Consider the following 23133-nt stretch of genomic DNA (forward strand, 5'->3'; position numbering starts at 1 on the left):
GTTTGTGTCTTTGATTTGGTTTAAACTCCTAATCTTAGGATTAGGACCTTTCGGAGCCATTTTCAAGTGGTAGAAATCAGTTGGTTTAGAGTATGGCGCAGAGGAAGGCCAAAAAACAGGGTTTCAGCTTCTCCGATGCAACCCACGAGCTCGATGAAACAAACAGAGAATAGCACCACCTTACAAGAGATTCCAAGTGTTGTAGAAAATACTCCTTCAGAGGATAGCAATGGGGAGGAATTAATTTCGCAGGTTTTGAAAAAGAATCTGACACTTGTGAATAAACTTGAGAGTATGAAATAAGGGGGAAATTATGGGTTGATGTGATTAGTGGAAACTGACTTCCTACTAATGGTATGGTAATCTATTTCACCGCGCCTAAGATCGTCGAAGGTGAGTGTGAAGTTGAGATAGAGCAGGCTGATATTGAAACTGGGGTTTTATTTTGGGATTCTTCTATTATTATATACACTTTAGGTAAGAGTTTAAGCATGAATGCGGTTAAACAATTTATGACTAAGTTTTGGAGCTTTGTGAAACTCCCTGATATGTTCTTCCATGATGAAGGGTATTTAAAATTTCACAGTGACTTAGATAAAGAACAAGTTCTCATAAAAAGTCCTTGCACAATTCATGGGGTACCTATGATCCTTAGGGAGTGGAGCGTTGAGTTTGATTTTAAGCGAGATAAGCTAAGAACTCTTCCCATATGGGTGAAGCTACCCAACTTGCCTCTTCGTCTTTGGGGTGCAAAAAGCTTAGGCAAGATAGGAAGTGCTCTAGGTAACCCCCTCTTCACGGACGAATGTACGGCCAATAAATTACATGTATTATATGCTCGTATTCTTGTTGAGATAGACATTACAAAGAAACTGAAGGAGTTCATTATTATTAGGAATAATGATAGCAAGAAGATTAACCAGCCTGTTGAGTTTGAATGGAAGCCAAAATTTTGCGAAAAATGCCAAAAGATTGGTCACCAATGCTTGAATGAGAAGCCACAAGTCATGAAGCAATTAAGGGCCAAAGTAGAGCAGAGGGTACCTACCACTATTACTGAAGATAATGCTGCAATAGAGGCCATAGCAGTGGACCAGCCTAGTACCTCATCATGGGTTCAAGTCTCTAACAAAGAAAAGAGTAGAGGTAAAGCTATTTTACAATTTAACTTCAACTATAATGTTGACCTTGCATATCATAATGGATTTGATACACTTAAGACTTGGCATGATCCTCAAGTGTTTAGAAATACATAGCTATGCTCATTTCCTAGAATGTGAGGGGCATAAATAATATTGGAAAGTGCAAGGAGGTTAGCTTCCGCCTCTATAATATGCACCATTTTATTGTCATTTTGCTTGAGACTAGAGTAAAAAATAATAAGGCTGGTACTGTTAGGGGTAGACTAAGGCAGCAATGGTCTTACCTTAACAATTATCCTTACCACTATAATGGTAGAATATGGGTTCTTTAGGATGAGTCTAAAGTCCAAGTGGTTCCTATTCATTACCCATCTCAATACATGCATTTTGGAGTTTATAACCTAGCTGGCAGCTTTAAATACTGGTGTACTGATGTTTACGCTTTTAACACCATTGGTTAGAGGAAGAGGTTATGGCTGGATATTGAAAATTTTCATCCACAAATTAGTGGTGCTTGGCTAATCATGGGGGATTTTAATACTGTTCCTAGAGCTTCTGATAGAGTTAGTGTTAATGTGGTTATGGAGTATGAGTTTGCAGATTCAATTCACTTGATGGATAACTTAGATCTTCATGAAAAAGATAATGTGGGTGACTAATTTACTTGGTCTAACAAACAACCTCAGGGGACCATATATTCAAGAATTGATAGGGTCATTGCAAACTTGGATTGGCTTTGTCAAAATGTTCATACTACTCGACATATCATGGAGCAAGGGGTCTCTAACCATGCCCTTCTTTGCCTCAAAGGTTCTGAGCAGGTTTCTCCTAGGAAAGCTCACTTCAAATTTCCTAATATTGTTACTAATGTAGAGGGTTTCCTGCAAGGTGTTCGTGAAAGCTAGATCATCCCTTTAACTGGAAGCCCTATGTATATCCTCTAGAAGAAATTACATAGGCTTCAACCTGTCATAAGAGATAAAAGTAAGCCTCTTAAGGGTGTCAAGGATCAAATTGTGAAGGCTAGAGATGAGTTATAAGCATCTCAACATAACCTACTACATGACCGAATGAATCCTCAAATTATTGAGAAATTGAAGAGTTGTACTATAAATTTCATCAATTTGAGCAACATGGAAGAATATATTCTGAACCAAAGAGCAAAAATCAATTAGATTAGAATAGGTGATAGTAATAATGCATTTTTCATGCATATTTGAAGAGAAAACTTAAGCAATCTTATTGTGCAGACAAGGAATTTTTAAGAAGGGGAAAATGTAAAGAGCCATTAATAGCACGTTGGTCACTCTCATTCCCAAGACTTCTAATGCTAGCAGGGTGAAAGACTAATGCCCTATATCTTATTGTACTATTACTATCATCTACAAAGTTATATCCAAGATAATGGCTAACATATTGGGTAAAGTCCTCGACAAGATCATTTTCTCCTTGCCTATGAGCTAACTAAAGGGTATAGTAGAAAAAAGGTACTCCTAGATGCATGCTCCAAATAGATCTCCAAAAAGCGTATGATACAATGGAATGGAGCACCTTAGAAACCATCTTCCACGAACTGAGTTTTCCTCACCAATTTATCAATTGGATTATGATTATTGTTACCAGTGTGTCTTATAGGTTCAGAATTAATGGTGATCACACTAGGATCCTCAAGGGAAAGAGAGGTCTTAAATAGGGTGGCCCCCTCTCTCATTTGCTTTTTGTCATAGTTATGGAGTATCTACATAGAGTTCTTCAAAATCTTAGAACCAATCCGAACTTTAATTTCCATGCTAAATGTGAAAAGTTGGGGATCATCAATATAAGCTTTGTAGATGATCTCCTCCTTTTAGCTAAAGGAGACCCTATTTCAATTGAGCTGCTCATGAAGGATTTCCATGAGTTCTCCAAATCCACAGGGATGTTTGTTAACCCCATGAAGTGCAAAATTTACCATGGAAATATGGAAGAGAAAACTAAAGAGTCTATTGCGAGAATCACTTCTTTCAGTGAAGGTCATTTCCTTTTTAGGTATCTTGGTATCTCCTTATATAGTAAAAAGTTACTGATGGCTCACTGTTTACTTTTAGTTGATAAAATGGTTGCTAGAATTAGACACTGGAGTACTAGACTCCTTAGCTTTGGTGGTAGAATTCTTTTGATCAAAAGTGTGTTATTTTCTATAGTCAACTTACGTTTACAATGCATTCCTCTTCCCAAAAAAGTGATCAGAATTGTTAAGGCTGTTTGTAGATTGTTCCTTTGGTCAGGAGGGGATAAAATCACTAGAAAATCCCCTGTGGCTTGGGATAAAACTTGTTGTCCCAAAAAACAGGGTGGCCTGAATATCATTTCTATGAATCCATTTGATCTAAAGGTTGCATTTTTGTCTCTGAAGATGTCGTGGGACCTGTGTGGTAAATCTGATAGCCTTTGGATCAAATGGATTCATTGCTATTATATGAAGAATGATGATAATTTGCATGTTCCTATAAAAACTACTTGCTCTTGGATCCTTAAATCCATTATGAATAAGAGGCAAGATTTTTTTTAAAATTCAAGTTTGGCACGACATGATTCAACGCTAAAAGTTTGCAACTAAAGTAGCTTATCATGAGCTTAGAATGAAATTTCCTGTTGCCTCGTGGAAGAATATTTTCTATCATAACCAAGCTAGACCGCAGGCATTGTGTACATTATGGCTAGCTTTCCATAACAGGCTTGCCACTAAGGAATGAATTCACCGATTTTGTCTTGTGGCCTCTGATGTTTGTTAATTTTGCAGGGAAAAAGAAACTCTAAATCACATATTTTTTTGCTTGCAACACTTTTAAAGATATTTGGAAACATGTTTTGAGTTCGCTGCATATTGATCATAATCCTTCAGGCTGGGAGGATGAACTTAATTGGATGCTTAAGACCAGTAAAGGCAAAGGCACCAGAGCTGATATTCTTAGGTGTGCTTTTGTTGAGGTGGTTTATGAATGCTGGTTATTTAGAAACCTCCATTTCTTTGGGAAACATATGAGTAGGGACCTCACAGGACCAAAGTTATTGATATTGTTTTGTATAGGATATGGATGAAAACTAATATGAGGCATTTCTTTGTGAGCTTGATGATGCCTTAAGTGTTTTTTCATCATCTTGTATTTCTTAGTGTGTTTGTGTTGGCTGGATCCTGTGATATCCATGTTTTGTAATGGTTTTTTGGTTATGAAATAAAGTTTATTCTTTCCACACACAAAAAAAAAGAATTTTGTGTCTCAAATAAAGATAATTGTTAATTAAAATAAAATAAGTATTTTGTTGATGGTGACTTGTGAGAAAAAGAGAAATTATGATATTTGAAATTAAGAATTTTGTATGTCAAATAATAAAAATTGTTAATTAAAATAAAAGATGTATTTTTCTGATAGAGATATGATAGGTATTTAATAAGATAAATTATATATTTGGGCAAAAGTGGATTTGGAGAATTGGTGAGAGGGAAAGAGACAGAAGTGAATTTGAATTTATATATTATGCCATGGGTCACAATGAGATTGAATGAGAAGTTACAATATTTTGGACATTTGGCATTTACTCATTAGTCCTTTTTCATGTGTAAAATTTTAAAAGAAAAATGGTATTTTAAGGCATTTGGCGGTATGTTCTTTTAATGGATAGATAGTTGAAACATTATGGTCGATAAAATATATCTCTAATTTCAGTTAATTGAACTACTCTTGTGTAATGGTCAAGACAAATGGTAGTAGGATCCACAAAGAAAGTGGTGTGAGACGTGGAGAGAGAAGCAAATTGCCAAATGTCCGTTTGAAGGATTACTTACGTGAATGAGGCTTTATATAATAAGGGAATAATGTGTGAAGTCATTTTCTAATTTCTCAAATCCCCTTCTTCCTCTAAAATTTACCTCTTTTTTTTGCAACTTTTCTCATTCTATAGCTATCAATTTCAGTGATTTTTGAAATGTCTTTCACCTTGGAGTTCAATTAATACTACTAAATCAAAAGTGCTACTTGAATTCTTCCATCAATTTAGTTTGATCATTACGACGGGTGCTTTCATTTCAACGTGGCAGATAATATGCGTATGAAGGAGTTGTATGCAGAGCTTAAGAAAAATACAGAAGAGACTAAGCAGAATCGTGTGAATCTGCAGTCATATATGGAATGAATGGAAGCTGTAAACAACCTGCATTTTGGACGGATTGAATGTCACAAAATTCAAATGAACACAGGCTCACGCATATCATAAAGGCGATGGAAACACTTCGGCAATGCAAGGAGTCTCCTAGATCTCACGTCGGTGGATCGAACTTAAGCAAACAATTGTTTCATGTAAGGACTGTAAAACTTGAATTTCTTAGATTTGACAGAAAAAAGTTATGGATTGGATTTTTAAAGTTGAACCGTTCTTTGATTACTATGATACTCCTGATTTGGATCGAATTACTATAGCATTTGTGCACTTAGATCAGAATGCAGTCCCTTGGTTCCAACTGATGCAAAGAACCCAACACTTCCAGTTTTGGCAAATGCTAACTAGAGCCTAAGAAATTGATTTTGGTCCTTCAATATATGATTGTCCTCGTGCAACCTTGTTCAATCTCAACCAGACCAATGTTATGAATGAATATTACATCGAATTTACTACTTTGGCTAATAGAGTATATGGATTGAGCAATGGTGCACTTATATATTGCTTTATAAGTGGTTTGCAAACCGATATTCGTAAAGATGTGATGCTACATGGCCCACCAATTCCTTTTCATACAAAACCAGTAAACCTTAAACCTTAAATCTTAAACTAGAAACACCATAAACCAGACCTATGTGAAATTTCTAGTATATACAAAACATGTTAATATTGATGTCCGTACATCAGTACTTGTCAAGACAAATGTTACAACATCTGTCTCCAAACTGGGCAGATTCATCAAGCTGTGTTTGATACTGAATTACAAATTGCAGAATGATAAATCACACAGAAAGTTGTTAACACAGTTTGGTGCGACATCACCTACTATGGGAACTACTAGGCCAGGAAGGAAATCCACTATTAGCAGTATAGTTCAAAGCCTAAACAATCCCAATTTACAATTTCTCTCCTAATCACTACCCAATGCAACTTCTATCTAGAAATCGACATCTAGATATGGGAAATCGCCATCCCGCTTCCTAAATCACCTCAATGATATCTAACAACCCCAATCCCAGTGACTGTATCAAGAACAACCCAACAGGAAGATTATTCTTCCAAACCAAAACTCAACTCTCTTGCTTAAACGCTTCAAGAGTGAGAACAACACTCAACTCATTACCTAAAGGCTTTTAAGTGAGATCATTACGTCTACCACAAGTATCAGAAGATACAATGGTGACTCAAACCTACAACTCTAAACTTCCCCTAATTTACAAAATATGACAAGTTCTGAGTTACATTAGGTCAGATATTCTCTTTTAATACGCCTCTGCAGTCCATGGGTTTCAAATTATATATCCAAATATTTCTTGATCCATAAGCTGATTGATACACCAATTGTGTAGATAAATCTCCTTAAATCTTCGAACACAGATATCAAGTTTCCTAAATTGTCTTAACATCTAATTTTGGAAACTTGTATACAGCTGGAGATATAAAACTTGTTACCAATTAAGTCTTCTTGACCTGCGAAATATACTAATATATATCCAAAAGAAATATCACACAATCAAATCAAATCTGTCATGATTTAAAACAGCTTATGTTGTTCTTGTATATCATGTCACAATATCTTTCCTGAGCAACATGTTAGAACATCTTCCATAACATCTTTGTAGTAAACCATATTTTAGCAAAATTGTATGAGTCCTAAAATCATGGTACTAACATTATGCATCAAGACCAAAGAAACCAAAACATAAAAGGAAAATCACCTGCTGAAATGCAAATCAAGAAAGAAAAAAAATTTATGCTACTTTGGTGATGGAGAGTTTTCTTTCAACCATAAGTGTCCTAATAGACACTTGATGTTACTATAAGTATATGAGAACTTTGAGGATGATTCAGAGAAAAAACTCCTGATCATGGGGAGCAAGAAGAGAGTAATGATAGTGAGTAACACCATTTATTTTTAAATGCATTGAAAGGATCAAATGGTCTAGGAACAATGGGGTTTCAAGGAAAAATGAACCAATTACTTACTAACTAAGTTAAACGTTATATGCTTTTTAAAATTAGGTTTTTCTTTGATAAGAATAACAATTCGTTGATAGGTTAACTGATAGTTTGTAGTTTATGTTTGATGATTGATAACAGATAACTTTTAATTTATAGCTGATGATTGATAATGGATAAATGAGTTGAATAACTTGATACACTTAACGGCTGAACTAGCTGATAAATATAAAATGATATAATTGTTTGGTATTCTTTGTATTTAATACATAGTAACTGAGTTATAGTAAATTAAAATAAATTATAAAGGGTAAAAGTGAGTTTTAATTAAAATAAAAGAATAAGAGTAGAAGAAAAAAATGATAAGCTATAAGCTAAAATATTGTTTAAAATAACGTTTAAAAAATAAGCAATAAATTAGTAAAATAAATCATAAATTCGTGATAAAAATACCATTATCAAACAAATTGTTTCTCATTATATGGATTTATAATTTATGAATTATAAACTATAAATTCAAAATATATCTTGCCAAACATAACTTTAAAAAATATTAAAAATTAAAATAAAATAATAACTATTGTAAAATATAAATAAAAAAGTTAACAACAGACCAAAAAATATATACGAAAAAAGCTAACAAATAACAAGTTAATAATTAATAAAAGGATTAAATATTTTTTTAATATGTAAAATTTCAATGTTTCAATTTTAGTATGTTTAATATATATATATATATATATATATATATATATATATATATATATATATATATATATATATATATATATATATATATATATATATATATATATATATATATATGAAAAAACCTAACAAATAATAAGTTAATAATTAATAAAAGGATTAAATATTTTTTTTAATATGTAAAATTACAATATTTCAATTTTAGTATGTTTACAAAATTTTCAGAGCATCTAGATTCTAGATCATACAAAATTATTTCGAAAGCAATTTTTTTGGTAAAATGAAATATGTTTAGTTATCATTTTTTATATCTATTTTAAAAACCTTATTAAAAATTCATCACCAAAATCTTAATTGTTTTTAAACATGAATGAATTAGATATAATCAAATTTTAACACCTTGTAGATAAAAGTAGCAAAAAAATTGATTTCAAATCCTTCTTAGTTTTATTCTAATATATATTTTTTAATATTTTAGATATATTAAATATATATTGTATATAGTTTAAATATATTTATCATTCAGTGTATTCAAAATTTTAATTTTTTATAATATTTTTTTTAAAGAAAGTAGTCTAAAAAGCAACAATTAAAACTTTGATACTGTTAATAAACCACAATCAATCAAATATGACAATGTAGACCAGAATACATGTACCTTGCCAGAAAAAAAAAACAGAATACATGTATGAGGTCTAAATTAAGACTAAATACTACATTTTGTTGATATTAAAGTTGACTGAAGTCAAAGAATTAAATTCTAAAATTAATATACACAATCAATTTTAGCTTAAAATTTTATAACAAAATTAAAGTTTCCAACTATTAGGATAAATTTCTAATTCTAGTGATCATGTAATAAAACTGATTATTTAACCATTTTTCTAACATTTCTAGAAGTCTATAATTTGGATTTGAATGATGATAATACGGTATAAACTCGTCATCCTGGGTGGTTACATAGTCGACACGCGCTTCACCCTTTGACGGGTGAAATGTTGAAACCCTTTATCTCTCTCCAACTCCATCTCTTCTTTTCATTTCATGCTATTCTCACATTTTACAACCTCGTTAAACTTAATTTTATTTCTCTATTATTATTTTTCTTCAATTTTATGGGTCAGTCACCGTCAACCTCCGTTACCTCGCCGGAGATTAACCGCCGCGATGTTTCCAATATTAACCGATTCGGTCACGGTCACGGTAACGGTAACGGTTGCGGTGATATCTCTGATGAGTTCTATGGAGGTTTACGCCGTGATTATACGGATGAGATTCCCGATGAGTGTTTGGCTGGGATTTTCCAGTTTCTGGATGCAGGAGATCGGAAAAGCTGCTCCGTCGTGTCGCGTCGGTGGTTGCGCGTGGAAGGTGAGAGCCGGCAGCGGCTTTCGCTAAACGCGGAGGCGAAACTGTTGGATTTTGTTCCGTCGCTGTTCGCTCGATTTGATTCGGTGTCGAAGCTGGCGTTGCGTTGTAACAGGAAATCGACGAGCGTGAATGATGATGCGATGATTCTGATCTCGCTTCGTTGTAAGAATCTCACGCGCTTGAAGTTGCGCGGGTGTAAGGAGATTACCGAGATCGGGATGTTAGGGCTTGCGAGAAATTGTAAGAATTTGAAGAAGCTTTCGATTGTGTCGTGTTTGTTTGGGGTTAAGGGTGTTCATGCTGTTGTGTATAATAGTGAGGTTATTGAGGAGCTTTCTGTGAAGAGGCTTCGAGGAGATAACGATGATGATGCTGAATCGGTTTATGGTAATGGAAATGGTTGTTCTTCGTTGAAATCGATTTGTTTGAAGGAGCTTGGTAATGGGCATAGTTTTATGCCATTGATTGTTGGTTCGAAGAAGCTTCAGAGTTTGAAGCTGATTGGGTGTGTGGGGAATTGGGATTCCACGCTTGCGACAGTGGGGAAAATGAATACTTTGGTTGAGGTTCATCTTGAGAAGGTTCAGGTGAGTGATGTGGGTCTTGTTGGTGTATCGAAGTGTTTGAAGTTGGAAACTTTGCACCTTGTGAAGACGCCGGAGTGTTCAGATGCTGGGCTTGTTGCTGTTGCTGAACGTTGCAAGATGTTGAAAAAGCTTCACATTGATGGGTGGAGGACTAACAGAATTGGTGATGATGGTTTGATTTCTGTTGCGAAAAACTGTCCTAATTTGCAAGAGCTTGTGTTGATTGCGATGTATCCTACATCGTTGAGTTTGGCTGAGATTGCTTCGAGTTGCCAGGGTTTGGAAAGGTTTGCTCTTTGTGGAATTGGTACGGTTACTGATGCGGATATTGAGTGTGTTGCTGCTAAGTGTGTGGCGCTTAAGAAATTGTGTATTAAGGGTTGTCCTGTGTCGAATATTGGCATTGCAGCATTTGCTTCTGGGTGTCCTAATTTGGTTAAACTCAAAGTGAGAAAGTGTGTGAAAGTTACAGGTGAAGTCGCGGGGTGGCTGCGTGTAAGGAGGAGTTCTTTGGCGTTTAATTTTGATCACAATCAAGTTGAGGGATTGGATGGAAGTGGTAGTGATGTCGGGGTTCAAGAAACTACCATGGCTTTTCCACAAATTGACAATGAAGTTAACCCTATTGATGATTCTCCTTCAACCAGCAATAACAACGACAACCGATGGTCGATGTTCAGGTCCAAGTTCAATTTCGTGCCTTGTGCTTTCAGAAGGTGGACAAACATTGATACTATCTCTAGTAACAGCTTTTCTTAAGCATTTGTAAGAATGGCTATCCATTTTACCACAATTATGTTTGATGAAGCTCTTCTTGCTTGTTCAGTGTCAAGGTCCTTGAATTATTTATTGTTCATTGAATTTTGCTTATATTATGTTAATTTATGTATCCAATCAATCACCTTGATTGACTATTCTTAATCATTTGTTAGAATGGCTATACATTTTTCCACATTATGTTTGATAAACTCTTGCTTGTTTGGTGTCATGTTCCTTGAACTATTTGCTCATCGAATTTTGTTGTTTTGATTGATTGATGTCACATTTATATTTCCTGTTTTGATGATTGATTATTCCATTTTCATTGTCACTAACATGTTTTTCATAATTCATACTAAACCCTTGTCACTACTTCACCTTGATGAATTTGTTGTTGATCAAAATCAAACTAAAAGAACATTAGAACATTATGGAAACTGAATTTCTTTTGTAGTGCTTGATTAGTTGTTGTACAAACATAAAGTCATAAACATTAAGATGCAAAGAACATTGGTATTTTTTCTTTATCATCCTATTTACTTTACAGTTGTAATTTGTTAATTTGGCATCTTTGTTTCTTAGTTGGCATCCAATAGTATCTTTTTGTAATTCATTGATGGTTCTCGTGTGTCACCCACACTTATCATGTAGCTTATTTTCTTCTATGTTAAGTAAATGCTCACTAATAGAAGTTTTTTATTCTTTCTAAAATAGTTGGGCATCCTTTTGTGATTCTCTCCTCTTACTATGAATGATCTATTTATAAATAAAATGTATTTAGAAATAAATATCACTTTTTAATTTTAAATATAATATTATTTTTTTCTAATTATATCTCTATCTAATATTATTTGCATTGCTCTCAAGTTGATTTTTTTTCACTATATATCTCTAGTAGTGGTAAATACTCCATCTTATTATTAGTATAAGCAATTTTAGTCACTCTAGAAACAAAATTATACAACTTTAAACTATTTAAAGCTAGTTTTCTAAATATGTATCTTATTTAATTCAAAAATATTTAATATGGATTTTTAATCTATTAAATATTAACCAAAATGTTTTAATAAATTTAATATTTCTTTCATCTGAAAAATATATTTAATTAACTTTCCTAAAATTTATGATCTGATAATATTTTCTAGAAAAATTTAGATAGGCGCAAACATAACACTTGATTTTACAAAATATCAATCATAATTTTTTATTAATTAAAAAATAAAATAAAATATTCTCTCCCCTTCATTATCAAACCATCTCATAATTTTAATTAAAAAATAAATTAAAGGTTGTTTTTAAGAATAAGGATATAACTTCGTTTTTATGCAAGTTTTTCTTTACTTTTCCAATATGGAGATCAACTTTCCTTGAATTTGCATATGAAAAAATATATTTCCAAAAAGGAATGTTATTTCCTGATTCATCTTGAGTGTTATTTCCTGATTCATCTTGAGCGTTTGTGGTCCAATCCCTCATATGTTTGAAAATAGTACCCGACAATCTAATCTTGTTCTTGCACTCTAAATAATATTTAAAATGTTTTCGATTGCAAGTGATGTGTGTAGATCTCGTTCTTAGAGTTATTTTATACATCATTTAAGAATCTTGAGCTAATCCTTGAACTTGATTCTCAAATCTCAATTTAGTAATTTTGTTGATGTTTTTCGATTCTTCAAAAAGTAAATCTACTACTTCCTTGCTAAGGGAAGAGAAAGAAAAACTAAAGATTTGGATCATGTGAAGTGTGTTAAGGATGAAGAAGGCAAATCTTAATTTAGGAAAAAGATATAAAGGATAGGTGAAAATCATATTTTTACGATTTATTTAATGAAGGATATGATATTTTACCGGATTCCAACAAACTCGACATTAGAGAAGAGGATTTGAACTATAATTACCAAAGTCGGTGGAGAGGTTGTGCAGTCTGTGCTGCTACACTGGGCCTCTATTAAATGAGGGCCTCAATTTCTTTTATAAATGGCCTAATGTAATTGATTCCTATAAAGAACAAAAATTGCTATCTTAAGTAATTTCACAAAGATACTTAAACACCCAACAAGTTTAGGTACAATTAAATAGAATAGAAATAATAATAGAGTATATTTAGCATTCTTCAAATCAATTAAATAGAATTTAATTGTTAATTTATATGTTTTATTCTGTTATAAATTCAAAAAAATTCTTTTTTTTATTGTTAATGCTATAAAGTTTTCTTTTAGAATGAAGACCCATTTTGGTCCCTCACAAAAACTACAGAACTCAAATTAGTCCTCCACAAAAAATAGGACCCGATTTAATCCCTTACAAAATATAACCGGGTCATATTAGTCCTTCTGGGGATATTTTTTTCTAACCGATTTTTTCTTCTACTTTTAAACCGTGACTGGACCGCCAAGTCGTATTTTATTTTTCATTTTTCATTTTTTAATTATTTTTAATTTTGTTTTATTTTTAAACAATTCAGATTTTAAAATATAAAAAAAGATAAGATTTGTTTTGAGAAGGAATCGAACTTAAGACATTTAGGTCACATCCTATGCCTTTACCACTATGTCAACATACATTGATGACAAATAATTGACATGATTTATAATAATATTAAACAATTCTGAAATCAAAACAAAAAATATAAATTTTGATACCTACGGGGTCTCAAACCCAAGTCCCTTCAAATTAAATGGTAGTCACTTTATTGTAAATATGAAAAGTAATCTAAGAGGGGTTGCATGAATTAGATTAATTGATATTAGTGACTATCATTAAATTTGAAGGGACTTGAGTTTGAGACCTCATAGGTACAAATTTTATATTTTATATTTTAAATTTAGAATTGTTTAATATTACTATAAATCATGCGAATTATTTGTCACAAGTGTACGTTGGCACAGTGGTAAAGGCATAGGATGTGACCTAAATGTCTTAAGTTCGATTCCTTTTCAGAACAAATCTTATCTTTTTTTGTATTTTAAAATCTGAATTGTTTAAAAATAAAATCGAAATTAAAAATAAAAATCAATTTAGTATTTAAAATATGAAAAATGAAAAATAAAAGACGACTTGGCGGTCCAGTCACGGTTTAAAAGTAGAAGAAAAAACCGGTTTGAAAAAAATATCCCTAGAAGGACTAATATGACCCGGTTATATTTTGTAAGGGATTAAATCGGGTCCTATTTTTTGTGGAGGACTAATTTGGATTCTGTAGTTTTTGTGAGGGACCAAAATGGGTCTTCACTCTTTCTTTTAATAGTTAATTTCTTCTATTTTTTTGTTAATTTATTAATTTGTAATTTTATTTTCTAATTTTTAATTATCTCTTAATTTAAATTTAATAGAATAATGAAAATTTTCAAACCTTATTTTTTATTAATAGTCCTCTATGTCTCATTAAAGGTCTCATATAATTAAAAAGATTAAAAAATTAATTTTAAAATATAAAAAGCTTAAAACAAAAACTAATGAATTGCATTGTGAAGTTTTTGATTAAAATATGTCTCTCACTTATTTTATTAAATAGTATTTATGTTATTAATAAAAATGATTATATTTTAATGATTTATAATTTAAATACTTTTTTTTTAAATTACACTTATTTCATTAAGGCCCTTTTTTAATATTAGAACAGAGCATCCTAATTAATTGAGACGACCTTGATAATTGCTGTTGTCAGATTTAGAAACACGAGATAAAGGAAGCATTGAAATGAAATAGTAGCAATAAGGCAATTAGACCAAACAACAATATCTATTGAAGTGTGAAAAATCTTGGAGATAGAGGTATTGAGTGGCTCGTCAAACTCTTTAATAAAATCATGAGGTCAAAATACATGTCGGATGAATGGAGAAAAACACTTTAGTTTCAATCTATAAGAACAATGTGGATATACAAAATTGTACAAATTATAGGGGGATTAAGCTTATGAGTCATACCTTAAGTTATGGAAAAAAGTAATAGAACAGAGCTTAAGAAAAGAGACTCAAGTCATCGAGAGCCAATTTGGTTTTATGCCGAGAAGATCGATTATTGAAGCAATTTATCTATTACAGCGTGTGATGGAGCAGTATCATATGGACCAACAAGACTTGCACTTAATTTTTATTGACTTGGAGAAGGCGTATGATAGAGTGTCTAGAGAGATTTTGTGGAAAAACCTAAACAAATGGGGGGGGGGGGGTTAGAGTTGCATATATTTGAGTTATCCAAGATATGTATGAAAGAGTATCGACTAGTGTTCAAACACAGGGTAGAGAGACATATGATTTCTCCATTACAATTAGTTTACATCAATGGTCAACCCTAAGCCCCTACCTTTTTACCTTAATTTTGGATGCACTCACAAAATACATCCAAGAGTTAGCACTGAGATGCATGCTTTTTATAGATGATATAGTCCTTTTTGGAGATTCAAAGGAGTATTTAAATGAGAGGTTGGAAACCTGGAGATGAGCTTTAGAAATACATGATTTTCGCCTAAGCAAAAGTTAGACAAAGTGTATCGAATGTATGTTTAATAAAATAATAAGAGGTTCTAACTTAGAGGTGAAAGATGAAGACCTTATTATCCCTCAAGTCACACGGTTTAAATATCTTGGGTCTGTAATACAAAATGATGGAGAAATAGAAGGGTATGTAAACCATCGAATTAAAGTTGGATGGTTGAAATGGAGAAAGGCATCATATTTTTTATTGGACGGCGGTAAAACCTATTTTGCACAGAACCAAATGTTGGGCGGTTAAGAATCAACACGAGAATAAAGTAAGTGTAACAAAGATGAGAATGTTATGGTGGATGTATGGTAAGACTCAACATGGTAAAATTAGAAATGAAAATCATTAGAGAGAGTGTTGGGGTAGTGACTATCATAGGGAAAAGAGTGGAAAATAGACTTAAAAGGTTTGGGCATGTAGAGAGAAGATCTGTAGATTATGTAGTAAGGTAAGTAGACCTGATGGAGAGAAGACAAATAATTCAAGGAAGAGGAAGACCTATAAAGACTATAAGAGAAGTTATTAAGAAAGATATCAAGATTAATACTTTGAGCATTTGTTTACTTGTTCATGCATTATTTAAGCTTCCTTTACATAATATTTTTGATCACTTAATTGTATGTTGTTGAATGTTAGTTTTGTATGTCTATTTGCATTTTGCTGCATGTAGAATATTGATCTTCGTGTTTTGTATCCGATCTTTGTTGTTGTATATTCTTCTTAGTCGTTTAACTTATATATTCATATGGAATTATTTGTTTTTGGTTGGTTATCTAGCTTTTACACTCATTTCGATCTATCTCTTTTTGATGTTGTCAAAGGGAGATAAGTTGTAATGTCAGTCTATAATTGTTTTATATGTTTTATGTTGTGTTGTTTGTGTGCAATATTTCAGGGGGAGCAAAAGTGTTTTTGCTTTTGGCTCGAAGTCGACTCAATTCCAAGTGAAAACTTGCCAAACATAAAAAAGGAGGAGACTGATACTGTATATCCCTAGGGGAGACTGAAGTTGCATGTCCTTAACACATTAGTGGGAACACCCCCAATATGTTTATTTTTGTTTCTTGTCTTATGGCTTTTGTTTATTATCGTTTATTGAGTATCCTTCATGATTTCACATCTCTGTATCAAGTTCGAATCTATTCGTTTTTAACATGCATAAATTAATGGTTAAATTTGAGCTTGATCACGATGCTTTTAGTCAATTGTATGAGTCGTTGGAATAAGAGCCATGTGTGTAATTGGTTCAATTTAGGTGGGAAGAAAAATCTCAAGTATCTTGAAAATTATGAAAAATTGAGATTTTGTGTGTTTGATTCGAATCAAGCACATATCCTAACTCAAACGAAATTGAATAGAGGCAAACCAAAGTTTTTCAAACACCTTGATTAGAATTAGACTTTTAACCTGAGTCGAATCAAACAGTTCTGGGTCACCTATACGTCATTTGATTCGAATCATACTTTACGCCTGATTCAAATTAGTTAGTTTTTCTCACTTTTCTCTTTTGGCTCTGTTTGAATCGATTCAAATCAAAATTTACACTTGATTTGAATCACGAGCTTTCTGATTCAAATAAACCTTTACACTTGATTCAGATTAGACGTGAAATGGGTAAAAATCTTTATGCTTCCTTATTCCAATTCACTTGCCCATTTGACTAAGACCATGCAATTATTTTGATTCAAATCTAACTAACTTTTTCCATCCATTTTTGTGCTTAATCTCAAGCACATATAAATCATTTTGTCATCATTTTACATATACAATCTTACACAACTTTGCACCATTTTTTTGCATTCTGATTTTGTAAAATAAACACCCTCTCATTTTGAAGTTCAAAAACCCTTTCAAAGAAATTATTTCATATTCAACCTCTAGTTTGATTTCAAATCTTGATAATGAGACATTTGTAATTGTGTGGAGAAAACCATGTTATTTCTTCCCTTCCAAATCTCATATATAGTCTCGACTATTGCTATTTTTCAGAACTTTCCTTTTCCAGCCTTTTTCATTTGTTTCATTGATAAGCAAACTACATTCTCTTTACCATCTCACCGGGTTTCGCTTGTTGTTGAGCCACTCCAAAATATCACTCCAAATCTTCATAGGAACTCTATATTCAAAGAAGAGATGTTCCAATGACTCCTCACCATCACAAAAACATCTTTTCTCATTGATGATACCAAAACGAAAAAGTATATCCTTTATGGGTTATCTACCTTTGAAGGTCATCCATAAGGTGAATATGGCTTTTGGTCTCACATAGTTATTGAGTAGCATTCTCTTCCAAGTCACATGTTCAAGGTCTCCCATGAGTGCTCTATACATGGCAACTGTTTTATACTTTCCATTTTGAACCGCATCCTTCCAATAATCAGTATCTTTCATAACATCTTGCGTACTCATAATTTTCTTTACAATACACGAGCTGTTGTTCCTTAGTTGCCACAACATTATGTCTTGATTTTTGAAGAACTAAATATCTAACCATCTAATTCAAAGCTTGTCAGCTTTGGTATGAATGTTCCAAAGGAGCTTACCAATGATTGTTGTGTTCCACACCTGCAAGGAAACAATATCAGACTACCAACAAATTTTGGAACACAAACATTCTCCCAAGCAATGAGAGCCTTCTTACTCAACACATAAGTTCCTCTCAATAAGTAGGTACGACATATTACTTCGATCTATTTTATAATTTTCTTGGGGAAGTAGAAAATTTGCATCTAATTTATAGTAAATGCAAAGAAAATATTGTTGATCAATTGACATCGTCCTGGATAATTCAACAAACGAGTCGTCCAATGCTTAATCTTTGTCATTATTTTGTCAATTAGAGGTCTGAAGTGGTGGATGGATAATTTTCTACTCTAATTAATACTTTATATCTATTATTTTCTCATTGTATCAATAATTAAAATGCATCAATAATTGATCAAGCAAAAAGGAAAATGACACTCTTTTATTCTGAAGTCTATTAAAATGGAATCAATATTCCTCTAATTTTAAAATATACATTAACCTCTCTTAAAGTTATTAAAATGACAGTGTCACCCTCTTTATTTTTTAGCGATAGCTAAAAATTATAAGTATAAATAACCTTTACCTACAATTTTTACTTATCACCAAAAACTTTCTTTTATATTTGTAAATATAGAGAATGCTAATGCATATTTTAAAATTAGATTGAAGTGTCAACCCCATTTTAACAACATCATCAGAGAATAAATGTATTTTTTTCTAAACATAATTTGATAAAATTACCTTTTTATATTTTTTACTTATTAATATTTTTTTAATTTGTATGAAAAAGTCGAATATCACACTCATTTTAGAAGAAGAAAGTCATAGAACGAGGTTATATGAACCCATCTAATTATAATTAAAGTTATAGTTTAAGTTTAAAAAAACATGTATATCACTACTCTTGTTAATTGTTATGAATTACTAAATGCATTATGTTTCGAAGGTTAAAAAAAATCATTTCTCAACCAACTCCAAATATATCTTATATACCGCATAAAATTCCATTTCCCCCCCAATTTCTGTAGATGCACATCCGGAAGCACCCTAAATTTTGATTCCTTCCGTAGCTCCGTCTACAGAAGTGTAATAAATTAGTGTATATGTGAAAAAAATACGCATAAAATCAGTTCATGGAAGTTTCCGTAGGTGCATCTACGGAATCTCTTAGCGCCACATTGTTCTGTAGATGCATCTATGGAAATGTCTGATATAGTTTGAACCAGCATGATCACTCTACCCATTATTTCATTTCTTCAAACTTTTCATTTTCCACACCCTAAAAACCCTACACCACCAATACCCTATTTCACTCCAACACTCGAACTTTTTGGTGCAACAAATCAAAGGGAGCAAGAAGATATTGAATCTCAGGTAAGTAATCACTTTCAACCACTACATTGTTCACATTATCAATGTTTTTTGCTGTAAAAAAGTTACGTAGCTTCCGTAGATCCATTTACGGAATAGTCCCTGCAGTTTTTTTCCAGCATTTTGTAATTCTGTGTTATTTTGACAAAATATGTTTGGTGAACCCCGATAATATATCAAGAGAATTATCTACTTTAGTCGATGTTTGTACGAGTATCGACGGGGTAGTCGCAAATGTGGTAGATGTCAGAGGTGAATTTAGTAGCAAGCAAGACTTTGATGATCATGAAAGCATGCTAACATGGATTCGTAGGAATGCAACTAACCTTGGTTTTGATGTGGTGATAGGAAGATCAAATAATGGTACGACAAGAAGAAACTCGTTTGTAACAATATTGTGCAAAAAAAGCGGGAAATACCATCCTCCTCTAAAGAATTTTAAAAGAGACGACACAAGTACTAGAAAATGCGAGTGTCTATTTAAAATTCGTTGTTACATGTTGGTTAGCACGAAGTGGAGATGCTCTATTGTTTGTGGTTTGCATAACCATGATTTCTGCACAAAATTACAAGGCCATCCGGTGGCATGTCGGCTCAATCCGGTTGAGAAGACATTTATTCAAGACATGTCCTTGAATTTTATCCAACCGAAAAATATACTTGCACATTGAAAAGGAAGGAACCAGACAACATATCAAATATAAGGCAAGTGTATAATCAACGGTATCACAATAAAAAGGGGTGTAGGGGAGATAGGAGTGAGATGCAACAATTGTTGAAAATATTGGATGATAACAAATACGTGGTGCGGTACAGAAATTACGATAAAGAGGTTATGGTCCGAGATATTTTTTGGACTCATCCGGATTCTATAAAGTTGTTCAACACTTTCTTGATAGTGCTCCTTCTCGATTCTACCTACAAGACCAACAAGCATCGACTCCCATTATTCAAGATGGTCGGTGTTACATCCACCGAGAAGACATTTGCCATTGGTTTTGCTTTTTTGGAGTGTGAAAAAGAGGATAATTTTAGGTGGGCATTGGAGGTGTGTCACTCACTTTTGAAAAAAAGTCGAGATGTCTAAGGCGATTGTTACGGACCGCGACCCCGCTTTGATGAATATGGTTGCAAAGGTATTTCCTTATTCCTATGCATTACTTTGTCGATATCACATATCATGTAATGTGAGAAGTAAGGTTAAACCCGCTATGAGGACGAAACAAGTAGCGACCGAAGGTGGGAAAGCGGTGGAGCCTGAAGTGATTGTTGACAAAATAATGAATGCATGGGCGCATATTGCAAGTTCGTCGACAAAAGAATTGTATGCCGATGCCGTATTGCAATTCCGGAAAATATGTGAAAAATATCTTGATTTATTGAAATACATTGAAAGCACCATTCTTGACAAAGTGAAAGAGAAGTTTGTTAGTGCGTGGACTGATAAGGTCCGACACCTTGGGAATACAACCACCAATAGAGTTGAGTCGGCACATGCTACTTTGAAAAATTGGTTGTGTGATAGCAAGGGTGATTTGTGTAAAGCATGGGACACCATAACATTGCAATATAATCCTTTTTTGTGTTTGTGTGTTGGTGTGTATGTGTTTCAAATTGTTTAGGTTTTGTGTTTCCTACACCCTTTACCAAAACTGTGCCTTCTTGCCTTCTATTCTTCTAAAAAAAAATAGCAGGAAAACTTCCGTAAATGCATCTACGGAAGGGTGTTACGTTGAAAATTCAAGGTGTTTACCGTAGATGCATCTACGGAACGGGGAAATCTATGACCCTTCCGTAGATATATCCACGGAACATTCTGTAAACAGAGATTATGTGGTCCATAGTCTCCAAAGGCTTCTATATATTTTGGGTTTCTAGGTTTGCATTACACACAAACACAAACACGGTTAGTGCCTTGAGTTATGTGATTGGAATTCATGTTTGGCTAAAACATAGTAGCAGCAATATGTAATAGGATTTGTAGAACTTGCAAATATAAATATGAACAAAACAGGTACAACAACAAGATGTTCTATGGAATGGTAAGACATGTTTTGTGACATCATGTCTTATGTGACATTGCGCTTGCTGAAGCTGGAATGTGAAGATTCAATATGTAAGTAACAGATGCAGAATATTCCATGGAATATTATGTAATCCTATTTGGCGCAGAATTAACAGTCAAAAGAATCAAGTCAGAATATTGAAAATTGTGTAATTTCTAATTGTGGAGACAATTTAGGAAACTTATGATTAAAGACCTTTCTTTTAGCAGAAGATTTCTGCTGATTTGTAACAACAAATATAGCTGTGATTGTAAGCCCAACAAATATAGTTGTGATTGTAAGCCCAAGTCTAGTTGGGAATAGGTTATAAATAGAAAGCTTTGTAACCTAGTTGAAAGGTAATCCGATTTTAAGAAAGATGTGATCATTAGGGTTAGCCGTGTAAGTGAACCACCCGGATTGTGTGATGGTCACTGATTTGTGCCTCGAAGCCTGTAGGCAAGAGGTTTATTTTACTCACTCAGAAGTTGTGAAGCAATGAATGCAGTTTTGTTCTTGGAGGAAGCTTTGAAGCAACTTAAAGGTATATTTGTTTGTGTGCTTAGAGTGTTGGAAATTAGGCCGTCGATGCAGTGGCTGAGGTGTTGACTGCTAGACATCATTGCGATGATTGGGAGTGAGAATGGTTTCTCATATCTAGGGAAGACCTAGGTAGAAGGGTCATTGGGTAGTGATTAAGTGAGAAGTTGTAAACGGGGAGTTTAGCTTCGAATTGATACTTCTAATAGTGGACTTCATCCCTGGCTTGGTAGCCCCCATAGTAGGTTGGTTGAACCGAATTAGGTGAACAATTCTGTTGTTCTGTTATTGCTTTCCTGCACTGTTATTGGTATTCCTATCTTGTCTGTTTTAGAATGTCAGATCAGATGTCACGATATCGTACATGACATCTGAGTTATGTCTTACCAGAATTTCAAACACAAACACCAAACACAACAATGTCTCGCATTAGGCCAAATAGATGTCACCGAACATCCATGAAGCGTTCTGATCCTAAACCGGAATACCGCATAAGGGAATGTCATGTCATTTCCTCTTCCGTCAAACCCCCACGCCAGTTAAGTTTTGGAATATCCATTCCTTCAACCAACTCAAGAGGACTCTGATGTCTTTTTTAGAGGGGAGTACAAATTCGGCGAAGAAATCAGAAGGATCCAGAGGCTTAGAACAAGGACCTCTTCTAGGACTGGAGAAAAGGAACATTGGTGGGATGAAGTGAAATACGACATTGATTCCATTCAAATGATGCATGGATTAGATGACATTGTTGTAACCGTTGTAATTTCTTATATCTCTTAGTTTTCTTAATTTTATGTTTGAAATTTCGTTGTAATGCCGATTAATCAATGAATCAATGCAATATCTTTTATGGTTAAAAATGCCTCTGTTCTGTTTATTGGGTTTGGGCTGATATCGTAGATGCATCTATGGAAGTCTTCCGCATGTGCTTCTACGGAACAAAACAACTAGGGATGTTCATGGGTCGGTTTGGGTTGAATTTAGCCAAAACCATAACCCAACCCATACATGGTACACTGTTTTGGGTGAAGAAAAATAACCACCCACAATATTATTGGGTTGGTTTGGGTAAAACCACAAATTTGTGGGTTGGATTGGGTTGGGTAATTGGTTACCCAATATTATTTTTTCTTATATAATTATTAATGATATGTTACATTTTTCTTAATAAATAGTTTAACATATTACTACTGTTTTTTTAAACATCAAATGTCAAAATGTATAATGTAATTTATCATAAACATGTATTTGTAAAAACCAAAGTTACATTACAGTAAAACTTAGAATTGCATAAAATACTTACAATTTATTAGAATTAGCACCAAAATAATCAAAATGTGGCATCCTAAATAAGTTAAAATCATTACTTACTAAATAAAAGATGTTCAAAAAGTTGAAATTCAAGCAAGCAAAATTAAAAACATCAAAGTCATCACTTGTCAA

General features: G+C 33.1%; 2 protein-coding genes across 2 annotated transcripts; both read left to right on the forward strand.

The window, feature by feature from the left end:
- The first annotated feature begins 356 nt into the window (after positions 1 to 356).
- Positions 357 to 1801, forward strand: LOC131643883 (uncharacterized). Its single transcript, XM_058914232.1, has 2 exons — positions 357 to 1238; positions 1604 to 1801. Exons 1-2 carry the CDS (start codon positions 357 to 359, stop codon positions 1799 to 1801), a joined length of 1080 nt encoding a protein of 359 aa, XP_058770215.1.
- Positions 1802 to 8921: 7120 nt separating this feature from the next.
- Positions 8922 to 10916, forward strand: LOC131639227 (F-box protein SKIP2-like). The gene has a single exon (XM_058909728.1). The coding sequence runs from the start codon at positions 9002 to 9004 to the stop codon at positions 10721 to 10723; it is 1722 nt and encodes a 573-aa protein (XP_058765711.1). The 5' UTR covers positions 8922 to 9001; the 3' UTR covers positions 10724 to 10916.
- Positions 10917 to 23133: the final 12217 nt, after the last annotated feature.

Source organism: Vicia villosa, linkage group LG1 (genome assembly GCF_029867415.1).
Source record: "Vicia villosa cultivar HV-30 ecotype Madison, WI linkage group LG1, Vvil1.0, whole genome shotgun sequence".
In the NCBI taxonomy this organism is placed as follows: Eukaryota; Viridiplantae; Streptophyta; class Magnoliopsida; order Fabales; family Fabaceae; genus Vicia; species Vicia villosa.

Bases quoted from the DNA above. Each gene is read 5' to 3' on its own strand.
- LOC131643883 (XM_058914232.1), top strand. From the start codon at position 357: ATGGTAATCTATTTCACCGCGCCTAAGATCGTCGAAGGTGAGTGTGAA. The intron at 1,239-1,603 runs GTGTTTAGAAAT...ACCATTGGTTAG, and splicing joins AGACTTGGCATGATCCTCAA to AGGAAGAGGTTATGGCTGGA.
- LOC131639227 (XM_058909728.1), top strand. From the start codon at position 9,002: ATGTTGAAACCCTTTATCTCTCTCCAACTCCATCTCTTCTTTTCATTT.